This window comes from Enoplosus armatus, chromosome 6, assembly GCF_043641665.1.
Source record: "Enoplosus armatus isolate fEnoArm2 chromosome 6, fEnoArm2.hap1, whole genome shotgun sequence".
NCBI lineage: Eukaryota > Metazoa > Chordata > Actinopteri > Centrarchiformes > Enoplosidae > Enoplosus > Enoplosus armatus.
The window spans coordinates 24,886,902-24,908,871 of NC_092185.1; the positions used below are offsets into that span (position 1 = coordinate 24,886,902).

The 21,970-nt window shown below is 45.8% G+C and overlaps 1 protein-coding gene across 2 annotated transcripts in view; it reads left to right on the forward strand.

Moving 5' to 3' along the window:
• wwp2 (WW domain containing E3 ubiquitin protein ligase 2) overlaps positions 1-21,970 on the forward strand; it is a 50,136-nt gene that overhangs the window by 16,234 nt on the left and 11,932 nt on the right. For both annotated transcript variants that reach the window (XM_070906767.1, XM_070906768.1), the window contains exons 7-12: positions 2,137-2,282; positions 3,254-3,506; positions 5,413-5,502; positions 12,284-12,458; positions 19,256-19,310; positions 21,199-21,280. In XM_070906767.1, the coding sequence (XP_070762868.1) occupies positions 2,137-2,282; positions 3,254-3,506; positions 5,413-5,502; positions 12,284-12,458; positions 19,256-19,310; positions 21,199-21,280 (801 nt within the window). The remainder of the gene's footprint in view (positions 1-2,136; positions 2,283-3,253; positions 3,507-5,412; positions 5,503-12,283; positions 12,459-19,255; positions 19,311-21,198; positions 21,281-21,970) is intronic.

Genomic DNA, 21,970 nt, shown 5'->3' on the forward strand with positions numbered 1-21,970 from the left:
GTAACACATAACACACCTCTGTCCCGTCCTGCCGACTCCCCCATTTTACACAGATGTCGATTTCGGCTCTGTTACCACCTCCGCTGCCGGCTTAACGGCGGAACAAAAATGCCCCTATGTGGATGCGTATAATTTATACAGACACCAAGGTCGAATAACATACCCGCCTTGAACAGGCAGTATAAAAGTGGCTACAGACGGAGGATCAGGAAGGCCCCAGGACCAGACAGCGTGTCACCCTCCTGCCTGAAAGTCTGTGCTGACCAGCTGGCCCCCATCTTTACGTGGGTCTTCAATAGATCACCGGAACCACGTGAAGATCCCTCCTGCTTCAAATGCTCCACAATCATCCCAGTCCCCCAAAAAAACTCCCTCCATCACGGGGTTTAATGACTACAGGCCCGTTGCCCCGACGTCTGTAGTCCTTCGAAAGACTCGTGTTGGCCCACCTGTCTGCGGATCACAAACGTCCTGACAGACAGGAGGCAGCAGGTGAGGCTGGGGAACATCACGTCCAGCGCCCGGACAATCGGCACCGACGACTGATCTCCCTGCTGCTCTTCTCCCTCAATACAAACGACTGCACCTCAAGAGGTGACACTCAACAGTCATCAGCCTCATCCAGGACAGCGATGAGTCTGCATACAGACAAGAGGTTGAACAGAGGTTGTTGTTTCCTCCACCAGCCTCACAGTGACATTTAGGCTCATGAGCTTTTTGGATCATAACATAATCACGTAGCAAGAGTATATAGGAGGAGGCTGGGGCTGACATGGAACTTGGGCCTCAGCCCACTTTAAGTAAATTTGTGGCTTTTGTATTAAACCACTGACACACACACACACAGAAAACCAGCTTTTTAGGCATCGAAGTCAAGCACAGTTCACTACACTGCCGGTTTCAAATCTCTGCAGACGTTGTGGTATAATAATAACAATAATAGCACAGCGATAAACTTGCGTAACCTTTTTCAAAAAGACTGTTTGCAAAGCGCTTATATGAAAATCATAAACCCGAGGCATAATTGGAATCCAAATAAATGGAGGAAAGAAAAGAAAAGGATTGAGTGAAGGAAGCCTGTGCCAGTATGGTCGACTGAAGCACTTACGCAGAGTGCCAGCATGTTATTCCCCCACCGAAATTCAGACGCTGCTCCCACCGCCTAGAATGGCAGTGGGATAATAAATAGTGGAGCAGACTGCATTCATTTCAAAGCTTTGCGGCGGGGGTGCGTGGGGTCAGATGGTATTTCCCTCTAAACATTGCAGGGGGGCTTTAAACGCAGTTCAGCCAAGAGCCCAAACCGCCGCTGCCACGGAGAAGCAGTCAACATCTCCATCCAGTTTGTGTTTGAACAGACGCCACCGGGAGAGAGAGAGAGAGACGGTGCAGGAGGTAGAGGTGATTTCTGTCGCTCTCCCATGACGAGGAGCTCAGTGCCCGCGCGCAACCCGGGCCCCCCCACACACACACAGACACACACACATTCGTAAGGGTATGCAGCACGCTCGCCAAGCGTTAACGTCGAACGGTCGCTTCCTTCCTCTGCTGCTTCTCCTTTTTTATTGTGACGAATAAACAACCAAGCGCAGCCCCGAATCCGGTTTTCAGTTGACGGCCGTCCAAGCTCGGCCTCAGCATTCCTCGATCCTGGGGAGGGAAAGCCAACATGTTTTTGTATTTGTTTTTGTTTTTTTTTGTATAAAAGTTCTTGTTGGAAAAGCAATGTTATATTTAGTGTTAGGAAAATATGAGGGTGTTCACAGAGGAAAAGTAGCCGACACCAACACCTCTGTGTGTGTGTGCTGGGTTTTGCCCGTGGACTCGCTTGTACCTGTGCCAGGTCTATTCCCCCAAGTCAGGAACAACAATAGGTCTAATTATAAGTTGTGAAAACAAAGCTCTGTGGTGATCCACAGGAAGGGGACATGAAAGACGGTCAAAGAACGAGTGAGACACATTTCTTTTCCATAATAAGTGCAAATGTTTCTTTGTCTTCTCTCTCCTCCGTCTCATCGCACCTCCCTCCCTCCCTCCCTCCCGCCTTTCCTCCTCATCTCCTTTTCGTTCACTTCCTTCCCTCATCTGCTCAACATCCCATTCTCTGTCTCTGTGTGTGTGTGTGTCTGTCTGCAGGGGCAACAGGCACTCAGGCTCCCCAGGGTGCTCCAGAGGGGGCTCTCTGACCAACGGGGAGCTGAACGAGGAGCAGATCCCCGGGTCGGGCTCATCCGCTCGCCGTCGGTCCTCCAAGAGCCACGGCAGCCCTGGAAGTACCGCAGGTATACAAAAAGTCTGCAGACGTTTACATGGCTTTAACAGGATTTATATACATGAATGTTCAGACCTGTTTGTTCGAGCTGATCCTGGTGGTTTGATGGGTACAAACCGCTGATTTCAAAGGGGGCACTAAAAGATGTTCGCACTGCCGCATAGTTAAAAATAACCACATTACGTCACTTCAGGGTGTGCAGTTGTTGTGCCTGAACGATGACCTCACAAAAAGCTGAATTCTCTCTTTACGCAGGACTCATTCAGACTCGCGTAGAGTCAAAATCTGTCATCAGAATCAGCAGAATCAGTTATGGTCTTCCCATAGAAAACGAAGGCGATTGATAAGTTTAAGATTATTGCCTGGCCTTCCTCCTTTTCTCTCTCTCTCTCTCTCTCTCTCTCTCCCCCCTTCCAGTCTGAAGCACGTCCATACAGACTGCCAGACTTAAACACACACACACACACACACACACACACACACACACACACACACACACACACACACACAGAAGCTTGAATACACCAACACCAAATCAGTTCTCACACAACCCTCCAGCCTCTTTTGTCGTTGCAGTCAGATTTAGCTTTTGTGATTGTTTTGCACACACAATTTCCAGTTTTGTATTTTGTCTTGCATTAATTAAGTAGATACATTATTTCGAATCCCTCATCAAATTGTATTTAACATTTGCAGGTAACGGTACGGTTATAAATGATTAAATAAAAACTTCATAATCTTCAGAACTTGTAGCTACAGCCTGAAAAGATGTCAGATGTCAGACCCTCTCAGTAGCATGTGAATGCAACGGACTAGTTATGGATAAATAATATGGATAAAATTGTGAAAATCCCATCACCAAGCTTATATCAGCTGATTCTTTGGTTTCTGGTTAGTAACTTTTGAGCTATGTCGCAAACACGGTGGTAATAATAAGTAATTCTCTTGAATCCATCTTCCCCCTTCTGTGTCGTCTCTCAGACAAAGTTGAGTTGACGTCTAACGGGCTGGAGAATAGTCGCGGGGGCGTGGCCCGTCACCACACGCCCCCTCCGTCCTCTCCGTCGGGCCGGTCCCCAGCCGCCAGCAGCAGCAGCAGCAGCAGCAGCCCCTCCCCGGGTCAGGATGCCCTGGGTCTGACCACATCATCGGAGCCCGGCCCCAACGCCACCTCCAGCACCGAACAGGCCAACAACAGCACCACAGAGTCCGCCACGGACTCGCTCCCGGCAGGGTAAGAATAGGGCAGTGTGATATCATTAATACTTCCTAGAAGTATGATGGCTATACAAGTGGCAAGTGGGAAAAAAAGATTCTGCCACCATAATGTAAACGCATGTAAATAACTTTAGGGCCACGGCTCGTTTTCCTTGAGGTTTAATATACCTAATATTGGATTTCATAAAAATGTTAAATCAGAAAATCCAAATCCACAATAGTTAAGACAGTGACATGTAAAACATGAGCATAAACCATAATGTGTCTTAATATTCACAAATTTACATGTGAGGCAAAAGACAAATGGAAGATGATTAGATACATTTCATCCATGTATGATGAAAATATACATTTGATATACCACAATAATTACCACAGACATTAGCAAGTTTGGTAATTTGACAAAAAGATCCACTTACTAGCTTTTTCCAGCGCTGTCAGTTGTATCACATGGTCTTCATCAGTGTTCATCAGAGTTTTCTCCGTTGTCATGGAAGTGGCTCTGTTTAACTTCCTTCTTGACCTTTTGAAATAGCAGTTTGACTTCACAATCCCAACTCAAGGGGCCACTTACTACCTTTCAAAAGCATTTCCTGAAAAGCATTTTAAAATGTTTTCTCTGAATTTACAGTTTTTAAGATAAATTGTAGGCGTTTTTTTTTTGTTTTTTTTTATCATGTAATTTGTATGACATTGTACCAAATTTTGCAGAATACTCCAGTCTCATTCAAAGTGACCCATACTAGATTGTGGGAACCCTTTCATGATGTTGACGCTATAGCGGCCATATACATTTTAACGCAATCAGTTGTATAGTACGTGCTGAAACTTTGGAACCTTGGCAAGCATGTGGGCTGAGGTAGACACAACCTTTTCTAACACACATACAGCAAGTAAATATGTTGCTTTTAGTGCGAGTCCACCCATACTTAAACTTTTAATTTCCTCTGCATTCCTCGTGACTACATACAGTAATAAAATGGAGCCTACTTGCTACATTGCTGCTAGCAGCTATAAATGACTTCACTTATTGCTTCTTCGTCCATTTTTAACGGTACATTCCCAAAATGACGGTCGGCATCATATTTAACTTTGAAAGTCAGAATAAATCAATTTATTCAGTTTCAGTCAGAATCGTGTGAATACATTCTCTCATAGGCAAGGGAAGTTACTCAATTGTTACTCAGTACACCATGCTGACGACGAGCCGGCATGCACAACAGGAGGCCCTTCAACGCAGCCATTAATGGAATTATTAAATGCACCTGTGCTTGTTTACCTGCTATGACGAGTCAAAGTGTCACGAAAAAAGGCTTTTTATCAGCAGAAGGGGCTCAGCGTAAGATGGGGGAAAAAAAAGGTTTTTAACCCCTGCGTTACAGTTAAAACATGTAGGTACAATACCATATCGAATCAACAATAGTAGCTGTGGATGTGCAGAATGGAAGGAAAGTTGCTATAAACAGCTGTAGATGTAAATTCGTCCACTGATTTGTTGTTGCCTTCCACACGTTCTCATATGAGCTCTACTGATGTGAAATACAACAGTATTCATCGGCAAAGCAAAACACACGAGTAACTAGTTCCAAAGATAGATATGATATATATTTGGTAGATAATTGCAAGGGTGTTAATGGAGCTAAACAGCTTAAAGGTTAGTGAATGATTGCAGTGAGTTGAAGACACATTTAGAGAGCTGGTGTTTCCTCCGGGTTCACGGCATCAATATTCCACTCTGTCTTTGCACACACACACACACACACACACACACACACAGTTACAGCGTGGGACACTCCCTTTTACTCTCTAAATAATCTGACTTGTGTGTTGGCAAGAGAGGTTTGTTTGTTGTAACTACATTAATTATGAAATCTTAATTATGAAATAGGTGCTTCTAACTCTTTCTCCCTCTCTCCGTGCAGCTGGGAGCAGAGAGTGTTGCCTCACGGCAGGGTGTACTATGTCGACCACAACACCAAAACCACAACCTGGGAGAGACCACTGCCGCCAGGGTACGCCCCTTACATTTTTCTGTGCGTTTTCTGTGTTGATTGCATTGCTTGTTCGACACACATTAGGGTTTAAAAAAAAAATCAGATAGCAGCCAGTCGTGTCTTCCACCTCGGATATTACGGAAGTTACCGCGTGACCGCAGGTACAGAAAGCAAACATGCTCTCAAATGAGGTTTCCAAACTAACCTGTGGTTCACCTGGTGAAATGGGAAAGAACTTCTTACAGATGGCTAGCACAACTGATCCATGCTCCTGATTGGCTAGTGGATTTAAATGTAAATGGTTACCAACTGGTAAATGTGTGTGAAGGGTGACTGCCTAAAGCAGCTGCTGACCATTATTTGCGGGGAAAGAAAAAAAAAAAAGTCATCATATTGTTTCAGTGGAGAGTTTTGTGTGCCAAGAATAACTCAATGCTTTTTCAGAAGCTATGTTCTAATCTTTAGTTATAATGAACATCTACGCCGAAACATCTGCCTGCCAAAAACCTTTCCCCCCTAGTGGAAATCTGAAACACCGGGCAGTTAAAACAATAAACCTATTCAAAAAATTAAAAACTCTACAAAAATGAGTAATAGTTTATTAAATGCATACATCAATTGAGAGATTAACAGTCATTTCGGCAGCAGAGAGACTGGTGAAGTCAGCTTCATTAGTAAACGATAGCGAAGCCTTGTCAACATCCAGTTTGTAGCCGTTGCCATGGGAAACAGCAGACTATCGAATAAACACCTGTAAGAGCTACCGTGCCAGCCTACTTTGTGTCTGTTCCTCGGAGACTGTTAGGATTTACAGCAACAACAAACGGTTCTCCTGTCTCACACAAAAACGTCTGCAGATGAGGAAACGAGTAATGTTAAACATGCACTTCATTAGAGCATAATGAGAACTAATGTTGTTCAGTAGGCGTGCAGAGGCGAGAACACACTGTGCGAATCAGCGAATCCATATGGTGACGCGCTAGCCAGCCAGGAACACGCAAGGCCAAGCCAGCAAGCTACGGTGGCTTCCTCCATGTTTGACTCCGGCTCTCCATATTCATTCAAAGCTGCACTAGCATGCGGATTACTTACACCCCTGCAAGCAAATCCACTGATCGCGGAGGTCCCGTTGCCAGATTCCGCCAGCTTAAGTGCAGGCGTGACCAGGTGTCCACGTTATCGCACAGATAAAGTACAGAAAGGTGTCCAGAGGTGACGTTCATATTCACCGTCGCCGTCTTGTCAGCTGCCAGACCAAGCCTTCTTGTTTGTTTGCTTTTAAGCCTGCGTTTTTATACATGGGTCCTAAATCGCCCAGTTTGATTTGGGTGTTTGTTTGCTAAGCCGTCATAATGAGAACACAGTTTCCTCCCTCCCTCCCTCTCTGTGTGTGTACAGCGTTACGGGAGCAGAGGACTCCTGCCAGAGACCAGCTATGACATTTTTACTTGCACCCGTTATTTATTGATTTTCGCTTTGAGCGTGTGACTGGGTGACAGAGAGAAAGAGAGGCTGTCTGTTTTTAGGAAAAGGCCCAATCCGTCTCCCCAAACCTCCACCCCCCCCCCATCTCAATTTTTCCATTCAAGGGACGAGAGCGTGGGGGCCCGGAGAACAAAAGTCCTTTCTTAGCGCCACATGTACTTCCATCCACCACTGTGTTGGCTGCTGGCTGCTGGCTGCTGTGGCCCTTCAGAGGATCAATTAGCAAGCTAATGCGGGGCTAGTGCTCCAGATGTACACACCAGGAACTGTTTAGAGGTCGGTGGGGGGAGTTAGGCAATCGAGGTTTGGAAGCTGAAATAATGAAAGCCATCCGTAGCCAGACTGCGGAGAGCCTCTTAGTCACACGGCTCTTTATCAAATATACTGTAGAGTTTGTAACCAGTGATGCGTCACAAGCCCAAGCTTTCTAAAACAAAGTGTGTTATGACGTCCTGCAACTTACCAGTCGTTGCAGTGGGGCCCCTTTCATTAAAAATGATGCTGTGTTTACGTAAAGCCATACTTGTCAGCAGCGCTTGATGTCTGTCGACCAAGACAAAGTTAAACTACACTGTGAAGCAACATGTCGTGATTATATTCAACACGGTTACATTTTGACTAAACTGTTTTTTTTTTTTTTATATATATGGTTAGGGGTCGAAAGAAGCTGCCCCTAACCTAAAGGTAGGTAGAAGGACAAATGGTCAGTCTAAACAAAAGAGCTCTGAACAATACTTTGTCCATCAGGACTGCAGTGGCTTTCCACGTGGTACTGTGTGTTAATGTGACTGTGTTACTGAGTGACAATCTTTGTGTGTGTGTGTTTGATTCTGACACCGAGACGCTTAACAACCCCCGGTTTTGCTCATTAGTGCCAACATGAGCCAGCTCAGGCTCAAAACCACCAAAGAATTTCCAGGGACGTTTTGAAAGACTTCGGTTTCGTTTCAGTCCGTCTCGTACCAGGCAGCCTCCTGAGAATATCCGTTTTGTCCCGAAACAGATTTTCAAGGAAAACTCAGCAGCATCATGTTTTGTTTTTTTTTTCTATCCAGTGGATGTCTTGATTTGAGATCCACTTTGATCGGTAAAGTGAAAGACGCAGCACAAAGTGTTGTGAACGTTTTCTTTGGAAAAAGAAAGTCTGGCCTGCCTTTTTGCAATACCACACTGACAATAATCAAGAGTTCAAAGTGAAACATACATCATTCACTGTTGTTTATGCACTGCAGCACACTGGGAAGTGCTTTAATTTTGACAGAATTGTATTGACAGTTAACATGCCTGCGTCTGAGCCACAAACTGGCAAAAGCTGAACTGCCACAGAAATGGTTCCTAGTGGAAATTTCCGGATTCACATTTGAACAGAAAACTCAGATACGACAAATAGGCAATTTATTATAAACAGAAGATTGTGTTATGATTCACCATGGTCATGAACAATAATAGTTTCTCATTTGCTGGTAACTATGAAAGAAATAAATAAAATAAAATCATAAATCGGGGGGCAAGCACTATTGATAACACTGCTATATGCAGTGTTACGGTTAAACCTTATTAGAGCTATCGTGTGCCAAGGTACAACTTTGCTCTAAAACCTTATAAAGTAAATGTGTGTCCTTTCAGCAGTGGACTATCAATGGAGTAGTAAACCCAAGAGTTATAGACGCGCAATTTAGTCAATAGACGCCGAACTCCGTCCCACTATAAAATGGGATGGAAATAGAAGACGGGAGCTCATAATGACTGCTGTCGGCCAACGTGGTGATGATTAATGAGTGAACCGTCCAAAAGAAGATAAAAGCGTGTCCTATAATCTTAATCTGGACACTTTGTGGCGAGGAGACTGCACACTTGTAGTTCCAAGGAATACGTGGAGTAGATGGGTTAATATAAGAGTTTAAAGTCAGATAGCAGAACTAAGTAGAGACTCTCAGACAGGCCATTGCGGGCTCCGGGATTTTCCCTGGCTCCAGTAAATAACTAGCTAGTGCTAATATCAGAGAGGGGACTGTGTTTTTTTTTTTTCTTTTTTTAAAGGAAGCTCGGAGGCATCATGGTCAGAGAGACGATCCCTCAACCTAATAACTCCCTGTGTTTGCAATCACCCACGCTGCTGAAGTGCCCTTGAGCCAGATATTGAAACCTGCCAGCTCCCGGGGGGTGCTGTCGTAGAGCTGAGCCTGACCTCCGACCACAAGAGAAAAGAGACTTTCCCGTCAGAGGGCCGCAAAGTATCATTATTATGCAAATCCTTTACGTCAGTTGATCTAGTTAGCTGTTGTTTCTGAACTGAGATCCTGAGGGTGATAATGTGCACCATGTGGACTCTGTTCTCACTGGAGACACCAACGATATTTATATATATATATCTATGCTAAAAAAGTCTTTAGACCCTAGAAATGCCATTTACAGTACATCTATACATATACAACTGTATGTGTAAGATGCTGGCACTTCCCAAACTAGGGTTAGGGGGGGGGCTGTTAGTTGCTGATTTTGGTGCCTTTTTATTTTGAGACTCCTCAGCTACTCGCTGAGTGAAAGGCATTACAGCCGCCCCCTCACTCAAGTACCAGATGGAACAATACAAACATTAGTAGTGCCAGAGCCGCTGCGTGTCACAAAAGAGTTGTTTAATAGAGACGTTGGCGCTAGTTCACTTGATGTGGCTAATGTTGGCGCACAACTTCTTGTCTTGGTGGCACTCACTCCTGGTTGATATGATCTATGTTTTTCTTACGGTCAAAAAATTATCGGAATAGACCCAAACCAAAAAGGAATTGATTCCACTAACAAGTGTGTGTCTAAAGCCTGATGTGTCTTGTTATTCCTCTGTGCCATAGAGCTCCATTGTTCCAGCCAAATAAACTTTAATGATCACTTGTTTGGGCAAATACAGGTCATGGAAAACACAAGGCGAGCTATGTTGGCAAGAATTATTGCACCGTGAACCGCGCGCGAGGAAAATTACTGTAAAACGGAAACATGAAGCACTCAAAGTTACAATTTCAGGATTAATGATAGGTCAGGTAATATTCAACGCTAACGATGTTTGGTGGTCTAATATTGGCTAAGAGGGTTTGACTCACGTTTGTGCATGAACGCACTCCACGGGCATCCACTACTGCTCACCCGTAGAAAAGTTTGCGGGATGGCAACAGATCTTGCCGTAAGGGAGGTATGACATCATCAACTACGGCAAGTGCACCAGGTCCAACCTCAGAAAAACTCACAATTGAAGAGGGGGCTCGACAACAATTTAGAATGGAAACGGAAAGACTTTCCTGCACTCACTCTCACATACAGCGCCCTGCTGCTGAAAGTAGTCCCAGCAAATGCACTATTTCTTCCTGTTGGGCTCAGCTGTTGCAAGCACAACACCAGTGGTTTTCCCACACAACAGCAGGGCAAAGTAAAAGCAGTTTTTCACCTTCATTACGCGCACGATGTGTTGGTTCTTACAACCTGTCGTCTCGGCCACGCCCCCCCCCCCCAGCAGGTCATCTGCTCCAGGCACAGCACGCCCACCAAGTACATGGACGCTCATCCACCCCGGTCAGTCTGTCTTAAGTTATTGGAGCGCTCTGCTCAGGACGACTCTTTAAGTTTTTCGGAGGTTGTTCAGTTTGTCTCAAACGGCTTGTTTCAGACAGACGGGGAACTGAGGGGCTGCAGAAAGGGCCAGTAGAAGATCAATAAGGACTTTTCTGAACTGTGAATCATGCAAAGCTGGCCTAGTGGAGTCCCAGAACAAAAACATAGAGTTGAATAATATGGGAGCCGGGGTCCCCCATCTCTCTATCAACTTGGCAACAAAGGCAAAAAATGCCCCAAAACTACTTTTTGGGATTATAACTTTAGATTAATATGTATTCATCCATAGAAAATGGACTGAGCATGTACACCCTCACCAACCCTGCCTCACATAAATCTTGCATGCAGCTCTGCTGCCCACTGAATGCACAAGGAATGTGTGTGTGAGTTTGCATTAATAGCTTCGCTGCAACAAAAGTGAGTCTATTTAGAGGTCTTGGACCACTGGGAGGACCCAGCAAACAAAAAGTTAGAGGCTCCACAGTCATACTGATTTTACTGTAAGTGTGTGAAGGAGAGAGTAGAACTATGATTTAGTGTGTGTGCGCGCGTTTGCACCTTGTTGTGTATTGTTCAGATTCCCACCAGTCATGATATCTCACGTCCTGTATGTAATCTAATATCGTAGCACTTTGAGAGGTGAGTTCCAAACAGGTAACGGGTCAGGGAACATAGAATATCTGAAGATGGTGACCGATTTAAAGCTCATCGTGGAGAAGTAGAGCAGAATTTTTCTTCTACTGCTTGTCTCGCTCATTCATTGCAGTAGCTGGTGTTTTTTTTTTTCATCCTGACTACAGTGGAAACCAGACTGTTGCACCGCTTTAGGAAAACACTGAACAAACTAGAGGGGAAGAAGGTCACAGAGATACAGTCCTCCTATTTAAACTAGTTGTGAGGCTATTATCAGGGCTACATTGGAAGTGCTGTCATGGTGTACATGAGTATTTGTTCCTTTTTGTGTGTGTGTGTGTGCACTTCTCAGGCCTGTTGCTATCTGCGCGGTGTGCTTTTGTTAGCATACGGAAGTGGAGGCTGTTTTCTCTTCCAAATTCTGAAGCGCTGAAGTCAGAGATATGAGAATAGCAGCAGAACTGCAGTCAGTCCAGGGAACTAGTCTCTGTGCGTGTGTGTGTGTGTGTGTTTTCTGTGGTCTATATCTCAGTCCTTGTCCAGACCCCCCCCATCTCAGGGGAAGAATAGGACATACATAGACCTTTTGAGTAATGCCACTGGCAGGCATTGACACACACACTCACACACACCACAGCACATGGTTATTGTCACTCAGAAACCTGGCGTCTCCCTTTGTTTTCCCTCATCATCGTAATTGGGGGCCGACGTTGTCTTTTAAAGTGAACAAACTGTTTGATGACGTCTGAGGCTGAGCTGAACCAGTGATAACACCCCGCAAAAAAAAAAAAAAAAGATCTTGGGACCTGCCATGCGAATATCCCACAGTTTTATTCTCCTCATCTCTGTAATTCACAGCTTTAATTTAAGTGCGTTCTATCAGGGATAGTTTGATTGAACCATCTTAGCTGCATAATCTATCATTTCCTTCTCCCCGTCTTTCCTGCTTCATCCCCAGCGCCTTTATATCTTTACACTTCACCCACCCACTCTCGACGTGCTCAGCAAAGATGTTGTCGAAAGCCACAACCCCCTCTCACCCCCTCCTCTCCCCCCCCCCCCCCCCTCTCTGTCCCGTGTGCAGCTGGGAGAAGCGAGTGGACCAGCGGGGCAGATACTACTACGTGGACCACAACACCAGAACCACCACATGGCAGAGGCCCACGGCCGAGACCGTGCGCAACTACCAGCAGTGGCAGAGCCAGCGCAGCCAGCTGCAGGGCGCCATGCACCAGTTCAGCCAGCGCTTCCTCTACCAGGTACCCCAGGCCCTCACTGGCCAAGTTGACGTGCACACAGTATGCTAACATACATGAGATAATGACACCTCACTTAGTCAAAGGTAACAAGGTGTTAGTGCTTTCATTGTCAATAGGTTTGTCCCCCAAGCACCGCAGTATGCACCCTCATCAGCTGATCAACCACAACATTTGCCCATTAACCAAATGCAACTTGCACAGCTTTACCGCAAAGGTCACAGCTAACTGTTACGTACAGTGAAAAGTTCCCAAAGTATGACTCAGTCAGCGACCGTGGATGTTATTCACTGCACGGTGATTTTTCAAATACGAGCATGAGCAGCACGCATGATGTTGTGAAATCTTAGCTTGGTTTGAAAGAAAGTAACACACACCTACTTGTTGTAGTTCTTGAGACCACAATCCCAGAATCTCAGTGTTGGTAATAAAGTCAAACTTGACAGACACAGCTCAACGCACACAACAGACAGAAGTAACATATCATATATAACATAGGAAAGTCTCCCTTTGAGGTAAATTGAGACCTTTTTATGTTTTTCAAGATGCTCATGAATCTTGCATTTTCCAGTTCTGTCACTTCTGCGAGTTCTTGGAGGTAAAACCCTGCGGCGTCACACATTGCTGCCGGGTTTCGACTTTTTTCAGCTTCGGCTCACATCGGTGAGGTTGAAAACACTGTGAAAAACTCACATAATGGATCTGCGTTTTTAGATTTGTCTCATCCCCACAAATGCACCATTCGGGGCCGAACATGAACGGCTTTTTGTTCGTTGGCTAACAGTCAGAAGAGGTGGGCTATGGGTTGGGGGGGGGGGTGGTTATCTGAGACTTGTTTATAGTATTTTTCCAGTGGAGTCGGTCGAGGTTCGGCCGCGTCTCTGACGGTCGGCGTCCTCTCAGTGAAGCGGCCAAGGTCATACTGCAGCCAGACAGTAAAGACTTATGGGACTAAAACAACAGAGCTTTCTCAATGGCCCATTAGTAAAAACCGGCCTTAAAAACTCTTACAGGCTTCTATTAAAAACACCCCCACCCTGCCCTCTGTGTGTGCGCTTTTGTGTGCTCGTTTTATGAAACTTGCGTGTGCGTTTGTCTCAGTCTACAATTCCATTTATCTTTGTGTCTTTCTGTGTATTATGTTGGCATTATGTTCCTGTGGTTGTCCGTCCGCCCCATTCTCGTGATATTTCAGGGATTTCTTCAAATTTAGTGCAAACGTCCACTTGGACTGAAGGATGAACGGATTTAACGGAAATTAAAATTTAAACGTTTTTTGGGCCCCAACTTGAGAATGGATGACCACATTTCACAGTTGGCAGGGCAATGAATCGGTGACACCGTAATGTCCTGAAAAAACACTTTTTTCCCCATATTTTTTTCATTATTCATCACCATATCTCCGGAACAGAAGGGGAGATTGTGACCGCATTTCACAGTTGGCCGGACACAGAACAGGTGGCACTTTTGACTCAAAGGTCAAAGGTCATTGTGACTCTAAGAATGAATTGGGGCGATTCCAGAGTTCACACACACACACACACACACACATCTTGACTGGGACTAGGACGAGCACAGGACGGGCTTTCCTCCACCTCGTCCATTCTGCCTTTCACTTCCTGCCTCATTCTGAATTTCGCGCGCCATCAGGATCACGTGACTGCAACTGCGAGTGAGTTTCGCCTACAGCCCATAGAGAGGCTTCGCATCTAAAAATAATTCCAGTTCTCCTCGTATTAGAGGTAAGCTGTTATAGTTCAGCGTGACTAATGCACCAGGTGACATTTCCAGTGATGTCAGATGCCATGTGTGACATATAAATGATTGAACAAACAAAAACGCAGTTATAAGCAGTGTCGGGATTATCAGCATCATTCATTTGACATGTTTTCGTGACAGCACATACGCCCCCGTCCACGTTGGGACAGAAACATTTTAGGTTCGGCGTGGGCTGGAAACTTTGCCCCCTTCCTTCCTCCTCCTCCTCCTCTGCCCTCGTTCCCTCCCTCCTTCCTCTCCCTCAGTGTGTGTGAGAAAAGCCAATAGGCAAGTCTGTTGATAGTACACTGCTCTGTCTTGGAATGCCCTCACTGCTGATAGCAGCTACTATTTATGGCCCCAGTGTGTGTGAACAAGGAAACACACACAAAAGAGCTCATAGTTTATCTGTGAACGCAGCCACATGTTCTACTGCCCGACTGACACTCTCACCATGTGTGGACGCGCTATAAAAAAAAGAATTACTCAAAAATAATTATGAAACTTCGTCAGAACGATTTTTTTTCATTTACTGCAGCTGCTCAGGATCCTGTATTGGTGTGTGTGTGTGTGTGTGTGTGTAATTATAAGGATGCTGATGTGTGTATGTAGGTCCCTACTGTTAAATCGTGTGTGTGTGTTTGTGTGTGTGTGTGTGTGTGTGTGTTTGTGTTTGAGCAGATGTGTTCACAGGGCTGTAATGTCGAGGTCAGGTGCCACATTTCTTTTTCTGTAGCACATGACAACCAAAGAGGGTCAAGGGGCCGGTCGCCCTCTTAAATGGACCATGGAGCTGTAACAGTTGCACATGCGCACACACACACACACACACACACACACACACACACACACACACACGTATATATATATATACACACTGTGCAAAGTTGTGCATGTGCAAACTCATAAACACAAGCACCAAAGCATGCATACATTGAGAGTTTTTATACATTAGTTACACACGGATTCTTGCAGATATACACGTTTTAGTTGGCCCACAGTGTGTGTGTGTGTGTGTGTGTGTGTGTGTGTGTGTGTGTGTGTGTGTGTGTGTGTGTGTGTGTGTGTGTGTGTGTGTGTGTGTGTGTGTGTGTGTGTGTTGCAGAGTAATTGCAGCTCGTTAGGAACCCCAGAGAAAGCAGCCTCAGAGTCATTAACTGCTGTTTCCGGCTCTCCCCTCTCTCTCCCCCCCCTTCTTTTTACTTCTTCGTCTTCTACTTCTTCTTTAACCCCACCCACCCCACCTCCCCATCGTTCCGTAGCTTCTCCAAAATCCCCCAATCTCCATTTCTCTCTCAAAATCCCCCTTTTCTGCATCGCACCGAAATGCCCTTTTATTTATATTGGCATGTTTCAGATAACCTCTTCCCTTTTTCTCTTTCTTTTTTTTTTTTCTGTTTTTACCACTCCTCATCCTCTGCCCTCAAATCAGCCCCCACCTTCCCTCAATTGCCCCCTTCTCCCTCCCTCCCCTCTCCCCTCTATGACTATCTGTCCATTCTAGCTGGAACAAGGAGCCTTAACAGCAGCACCTGAATCAGCCCTGTGTTTTATCACTTCCACCACTGAACGGAAAACACACACACACACACGTCCACACGGCTGAATTACACGTTCATTCATGTTTACACACAACCAGTCAGTGCTCATGTTTCCATAAAGCGTGTTTGTAAGTGGTTTACACCATGAAAGGACAATGAACAGAAGTTCTTTAAACTGCACTGATGCTGGCTTTGTTCACATTATGTTATGTAAAACTGAAGGGCAGATTTATAATCTTATATTTTGGACACATACATTTGTATTCATGTGTGTTAAAGCCTGCATTCTGGCATTTTCCAAATTACACCCATAGGCCAGAGAGTGGTCATTTGTTTACATGTTACTGTTGGGCTCATTAAGAGGCCGACACGGTGGGTCCCACCGCCCCCCCCCCCCACCAATTTGAAATGGCTGACTTTTTTTTTTTTTTTGGTCTCAAAGCTCACAGGTTTTTAACACAGGGCAAATATCTGTATATGAATGAACAGAGGAGAGTGTCAATGTCCTAGTAATATAAGAAGCATGTCAAAGGGACACTCTGAGCCTTAGTACTGTCCAAAAAATATATTCAAAGTTTTGGAACCGCAGCTCCTATAATTTGGGGGCTTTTGGAGGACGTAAATTGGAAGTATAATGCCCCGTTTTATTATTTTAGCCTTTATAAGTATGCCAAATTAGCTAGCAGACGTTCCTGTTTGCAATGTACCGATAGCTGTCACTGGATTACTTTGACACGGAAGAAAAAAAAACGTGATGATAGGAAAAGAAAAGAAAAGAAAAAAAGACGCTCTATGTAACTCCAGAACTCGCCAAAGTGGGTTTGTGGACGTTTTATTTGCAGTGGGCATCGGAGATAATGCTGTCAACAGGAGGTCGCACTGAATCTAACAATACAGTCTGTGAATATAGCCCCCCCCGCCGCTTCTCCGACTGCTGACAGTGTTGATAAGCGGGCCAAAGAAACGACAGTAACAGTAACTTCCGGTCAACATGTCACCTGTCCCTTTCACCTCATGCAGTGTGTCTTTGCCTCATGCCTGAATCCGTCGGAGCTGCCGCGCTTTCAAAGAGTCTGGTGGACGGCCGATGAACTCGCTGACCTCAAGTTTACCGGATTCCTGTTAGTCATTTTCTCTCCTCGTGCACAAAGAGTTTGCCCCACCGGCTGACGTGGAAAACAAGCGGCAAGTCGTCTTTGCGTGCAGAAACGCGACTTAAGTTTTTGTAGTCGGATAAGTGAATAGTTTTCTTTCCACTAATGGGGTTTGTGAAAGTGCAAAAGCGACCCGCTGAAATTGCCGTTTTCACCTGTAGTGCCTGGCCTGGAAACGGGCCTTCATGGCGTATTCCTTCCAGATCCATAACACCCAGCCATTATTTCGCACGCTTCTGCCAACATGCTGCTTTTTCCCTCTCTTCCTCTCTCCCTCCCTTGTTTTCTCAGTCTCTCTTTCTTTTCCTCCCTCCAGCCTCGCTCTGTCTGGAAGCTGCCGAGGAGCTGAATGGTCAGAGCCAGGATGAAGTCATCATGTCTTTATATCATTATATTCTCCTTTTACCTTTTTTAGTCACAGAAAACCCATAAGGGTGGGGCGCCGGGGCATAGATTGGCTGTCGATGGGAGCGACACACACACACACACACACACACCCTTTAACCCTGTTATGTGCCCACTCTCACTCCTCCGGCAGGCCCCGTCCTTTCCATCCAGACTCCCTCACAGTTTCCATGACAGAGCCATTTTAAACGGGCACAGTCCCATTTCTTTTTGGGAAACGCTGCGTGACGCGACGTTGACATTCAGTGGATAATGCTCTACTTTATGGCTCCTCAGGAAATAATCGTCACTTTTGTGGTGCAACGTGTCTCGGTGAAAAAAACCCAAAAAAAAACCTTTGAAGGTCCACCAGTTTTCATTTGGAAAATGGTGGTTTTTGTTTTTTTGTTGTTTTTTTTGTTTTTTTCACCTCAGTGAAGCCGATAATGGACAGCGAGCACTACCTGTGCTGCCAAAACCAGCCTCTTAACAGAAGATTTTCCCACATTTTGCCATGATTTTCAGTTTTTTTTTTGTCCATATTGAGGATTGTTTGGCTTCTTAAAATCACAAAATAGAGCTCAGAGTGTACCCGCCTTTTTTTATTTACAGCACCACTACAACATTAATCAGCAGAGCGTGTTGTCATTAGAGGGGCCGGTGCTTTGCTGCTCTGCCACAGTTAATGATTTTGAAGTTGTTTGCGCCACACCTACCACTGGCCTGTTTGATAAACATCTTTTACCATGAAAACCCATCAGCAGCCGCTTATTCCTAACAAGCGTCTTTTCAGCTACTTTTCCACTCAAGCTAATATATTCATGTGGGGGTGTGTGTGTGTATTCCAACATAAGAACGTACACATAAACTGTTTGCCACAGACAAACTTTCCACACAGTGGCGCACACACACACACACACACACACACACTCTTTTTTTTTTTTGTGTGTGTGTGTATGAGTGCAGGCTGAGTAAACCCCACAGTGGTTTCCAGGCCCAGGGTGAATAAAGGTGCCCTTTGTCAGGCCCGGGTGGGTTGGGGCGGCCGGCGAGGAGGCGGGGGTGGGTGGGGCGGGGGTGTCCAGTCTGGAACAAGCATGAATGTTCCCTCAGTTCCCTCAGACATCACACTTCCCTGCCTACTTTCACAGCAGCGTTAGAAGAGAGCAAGCGAAGAGAGGAGGAGGAGGAGGAGGACCTCAGGGTGGGGTAGGGAGGGGTGCCAGGGTGGAGGAGGAGGTGGGGTGTATCTGAGGAGGTGAGCGGGAAGCCGGGGGGTGGGGCTTGCATCCAGCCAGTGAGCTCATTGGAACAGCGTTGTTGTTTTATCCTCCTACCGAGCGTGTAGTTTTTGGAAGGCATACGACCCGCCGGCCAGCCAGCTCCCTCAGTCGCCCCTTACAACTGCAGCAGAGAGGAGCCACCCCCACCCTTTTCTGCCTTTAACACTTACACACACACACACACAAACACACACACACACATACATACACACACACACACTCTCACACACACACACACACACACACACACACTTCAGCCAGCCTGACTTAGCCACAGGTATCATCCCTGGCTTCGTGAGTTAGCGCGGTCAAGCGAAGACTTGATAGTCCCACGTTTGCGACAGCTTTACTGAGTGAGTTTTACCGGCGTTTTCAAATTTACTTCTTTTTTTTTTTCTCCCCCTACTCATCTGATCTGTCATTGGTTTTCCCTCCTTTCTGTATTTTTTGGGTTGTTTTTTTTTTTTTTTCCCTCCTCGTCATCCTCATGCGGTGGTGAGAAACCGCGTGGACAGACGGGAGATTTTTCACACTGTGCCGTACGACGAGGAGGACAAAACCCCGATGGAGAAAGCAGGGGAACGCCGCACAGAGAGGTGGAAGAAGAGAGCGTAGAGGCAGAAAGGTGTCCTAACAGGATTTGTTTTGTCTCTCTCTCTCTCTCTCTGATCCTCCCTCAGCCGTCTGGTGCTCCGGTGGAAAATGATCCTCTGGGCCCGCTGCCTCCTGGATGGGGTAAGTTTGCCTAACACACTCCTTGTACTTGTACATACCCCCCCCACCCCCCCCCCCCCCCCCCCGGGCAAAGATACTCTCAGCGAGGGCTGCTGAACTGTTATAAAATCTTCTTGAGGTTTGGCTTCTGCCAGTCGGCTGGATTTTGGTCGGTCTGAAAGTCCTCCGTACCTGCACGGAGGTGTCTGGTGTCGAAGTGAGTCTGATCAGTCAGGACTGGATTCGTAAGTCTTGAGCTGTTTTCAGTCAAAACCTGCGACCCCCGCCAGCCTTGCGTAGGTATTTTTCGACGGGTCTCGCCGGTAGTCGACTTTGAAGCAATGCAGTTTGTCGAGATATAAACAGTGGGTTCTCGATTCAGGTCGAAGTCCTTCAAAATGTGCTTTTCATTTCTGCAGGCGGCTATGAGGGAGTGAGGTTTGGGTGCAGCGCGGCTGTGTTTTTCTCTCCTCACAGAACTCTGAGCACATTTGTGATGATTTTAAAGGCTTTATGCAACATCAGAAGCGGTGCTGGTTCTGCAGCTTGCTCGAGCCTCTTCCTTGTAGTGCCCAGTGAGCAGATCAGCTGTTAATTGGTTGATTTATGTCTCCGCTCCTGGTCTTGATTTTCATTCCGTTTGTTGAAGATGTGGATAAAAATGTCTCTCGGGCTTCTTTTCAATACTCTGCTCATGTTGTACCAATTCATCACCGTACGCACTCCCTTTACTCCAAAGTCCACAAATTACAGAGGCCGCGTTATTGATGGGACTCTTCATCATCCAACATTCTCCCAAATGAGTAATGTAATCGGATCCGCGCAGGATCATGTCACACACATTCATTCATTCATAAACGAAGACTGCTTGGCAGCTCCTGTCCCACCAACATTTTCGCAGACTTTATCACACAGCCATGTTCTCTCCAAAAAACCCTCACTCCCTGCCCATGATGCCTTTTCAACATGTTGCGGTTCTTCAAGACGAAAAACCTCAATTATATCACTGGCTCGGATTCGCTTCTCTGGCGCGCTCTTTTTCATCTGCGGTGGCTTCTTTTTTTCTTTTTTCTTTTGAGGCTCAGTTTTTCAGAGAAAGATGGGAGAAAAGAGGGGAAAGGAAAGGAAGATGGAGGAGGAGGAAAAGAGACAGTGGCGAATGAAAGAAAGTAGAAAAGGGGGGTGGGTTGGTTTCAAGCTGCATAGTAAAGTGGGGGGTGGAGTGAGTCGAGGAGAAAGCTACTAAGAGTTGCAATGTGAGCACTACTGTTTCTGGGCCCTCCACACACTCCTGTTAATGAGAAAAAGATGTCAGGGCGATGGAGGGAGGAGGATGGGGCTCCAGCTACTCTCTCATGAGACCTGTGGCCTACCGTACACACACACACACACACACACACACACACACACACACACACACACACACACACACAGATTTGAAGGTGCTTTCAATGTAGTCTGTTCGTTACCTCCACGTTAAATATTTGCTTCCAGCAACGTGGTCACTTTGACTTTCAGACAGCCCCACCACAACCTTAATTCTGCACACACACACATACACACACACACACACACACACACACACACACACACACACACACACACACACACACACACACACAACACTTAGGTTTACCCCGGTGAGGTATTCGGATCGAGCCGCAGCGAAATATCACACAGACTCGCTGGTTTTCTATCATGGTGGTGAGATATTATTTTTCTCTTCATCCCAAAAAAAAGAGAGTGAGCCCAGTTGCTGCTGACGGAGACACCCAGGTGATCCCTCTGATCCCCGGTCTATTTGTTGTGGAAGTTTTTTTTTTGTTTTATTGTTTCCCCCAAAATCTTCCGACTTTAAACGTCACAAATCCCATTTCAGCATGCCGTTCTGTTCTTTTTGTGTCCACAGAGAAGCGCCAGGACAATGGCAGAGTGTACTTTGTCAACCACAACACGCGAACAACGCAGTGGGACGATCCTCGGACCCAAGGGTGAGACTGATGAACTGGAAAAAGTCCTAATGTGTGTGTGTGTGTGTGTGTGTGTGTGTGTGTGTGTGTGTGCATGTGTTTGCCTGCTTGTTAGATGGTACGTCGCTTGTGTTCGCTCGTACCGAAGAAGCTATAATCATCATACACAGCTTTAGTTTGATGACAGAGGGGAGTCATCCGCTTCATGATATGTACACAGTTTCCCACTGATCAGGGGTGTCCTGGGATGTTTTGGAATTCAACGAGGCGTGTTCCCAAGAGAGGAAAATTCTCTAAGGCAGCCCAGCGAAATTGGGATATGTGTGGGTTTATGGGAACATGGCAGAATTGATTTTACAAATTGGCCGCTCTGAGCTGAGAAACGGCATCGGTAAAAGATTCAACTTCTACGTGTGTGGGAACCCTAGTTGTACTGCAGTTCATCTCACTCCTCACCAAACTCTTAGCAACTTTTGGAGCGTTTTTGGGCTGATATCCTCACGACCTATCTGCTGTTTATTTGATCTTTTTTTTTTTTTCTTTTTCTGGCATCACCCTCTATTTCTTTGACATTTAAACACTTGTTGAAGTCCTTGAATTATTTCCCTCTCACCTCACTCATTCTAACCCCTAACTCTCTGTCAGCCACTCGGTTGGATGAAGTACATTTCACACATTACAGATTTTTTATTTTTTTTTGTGGTCAGGACT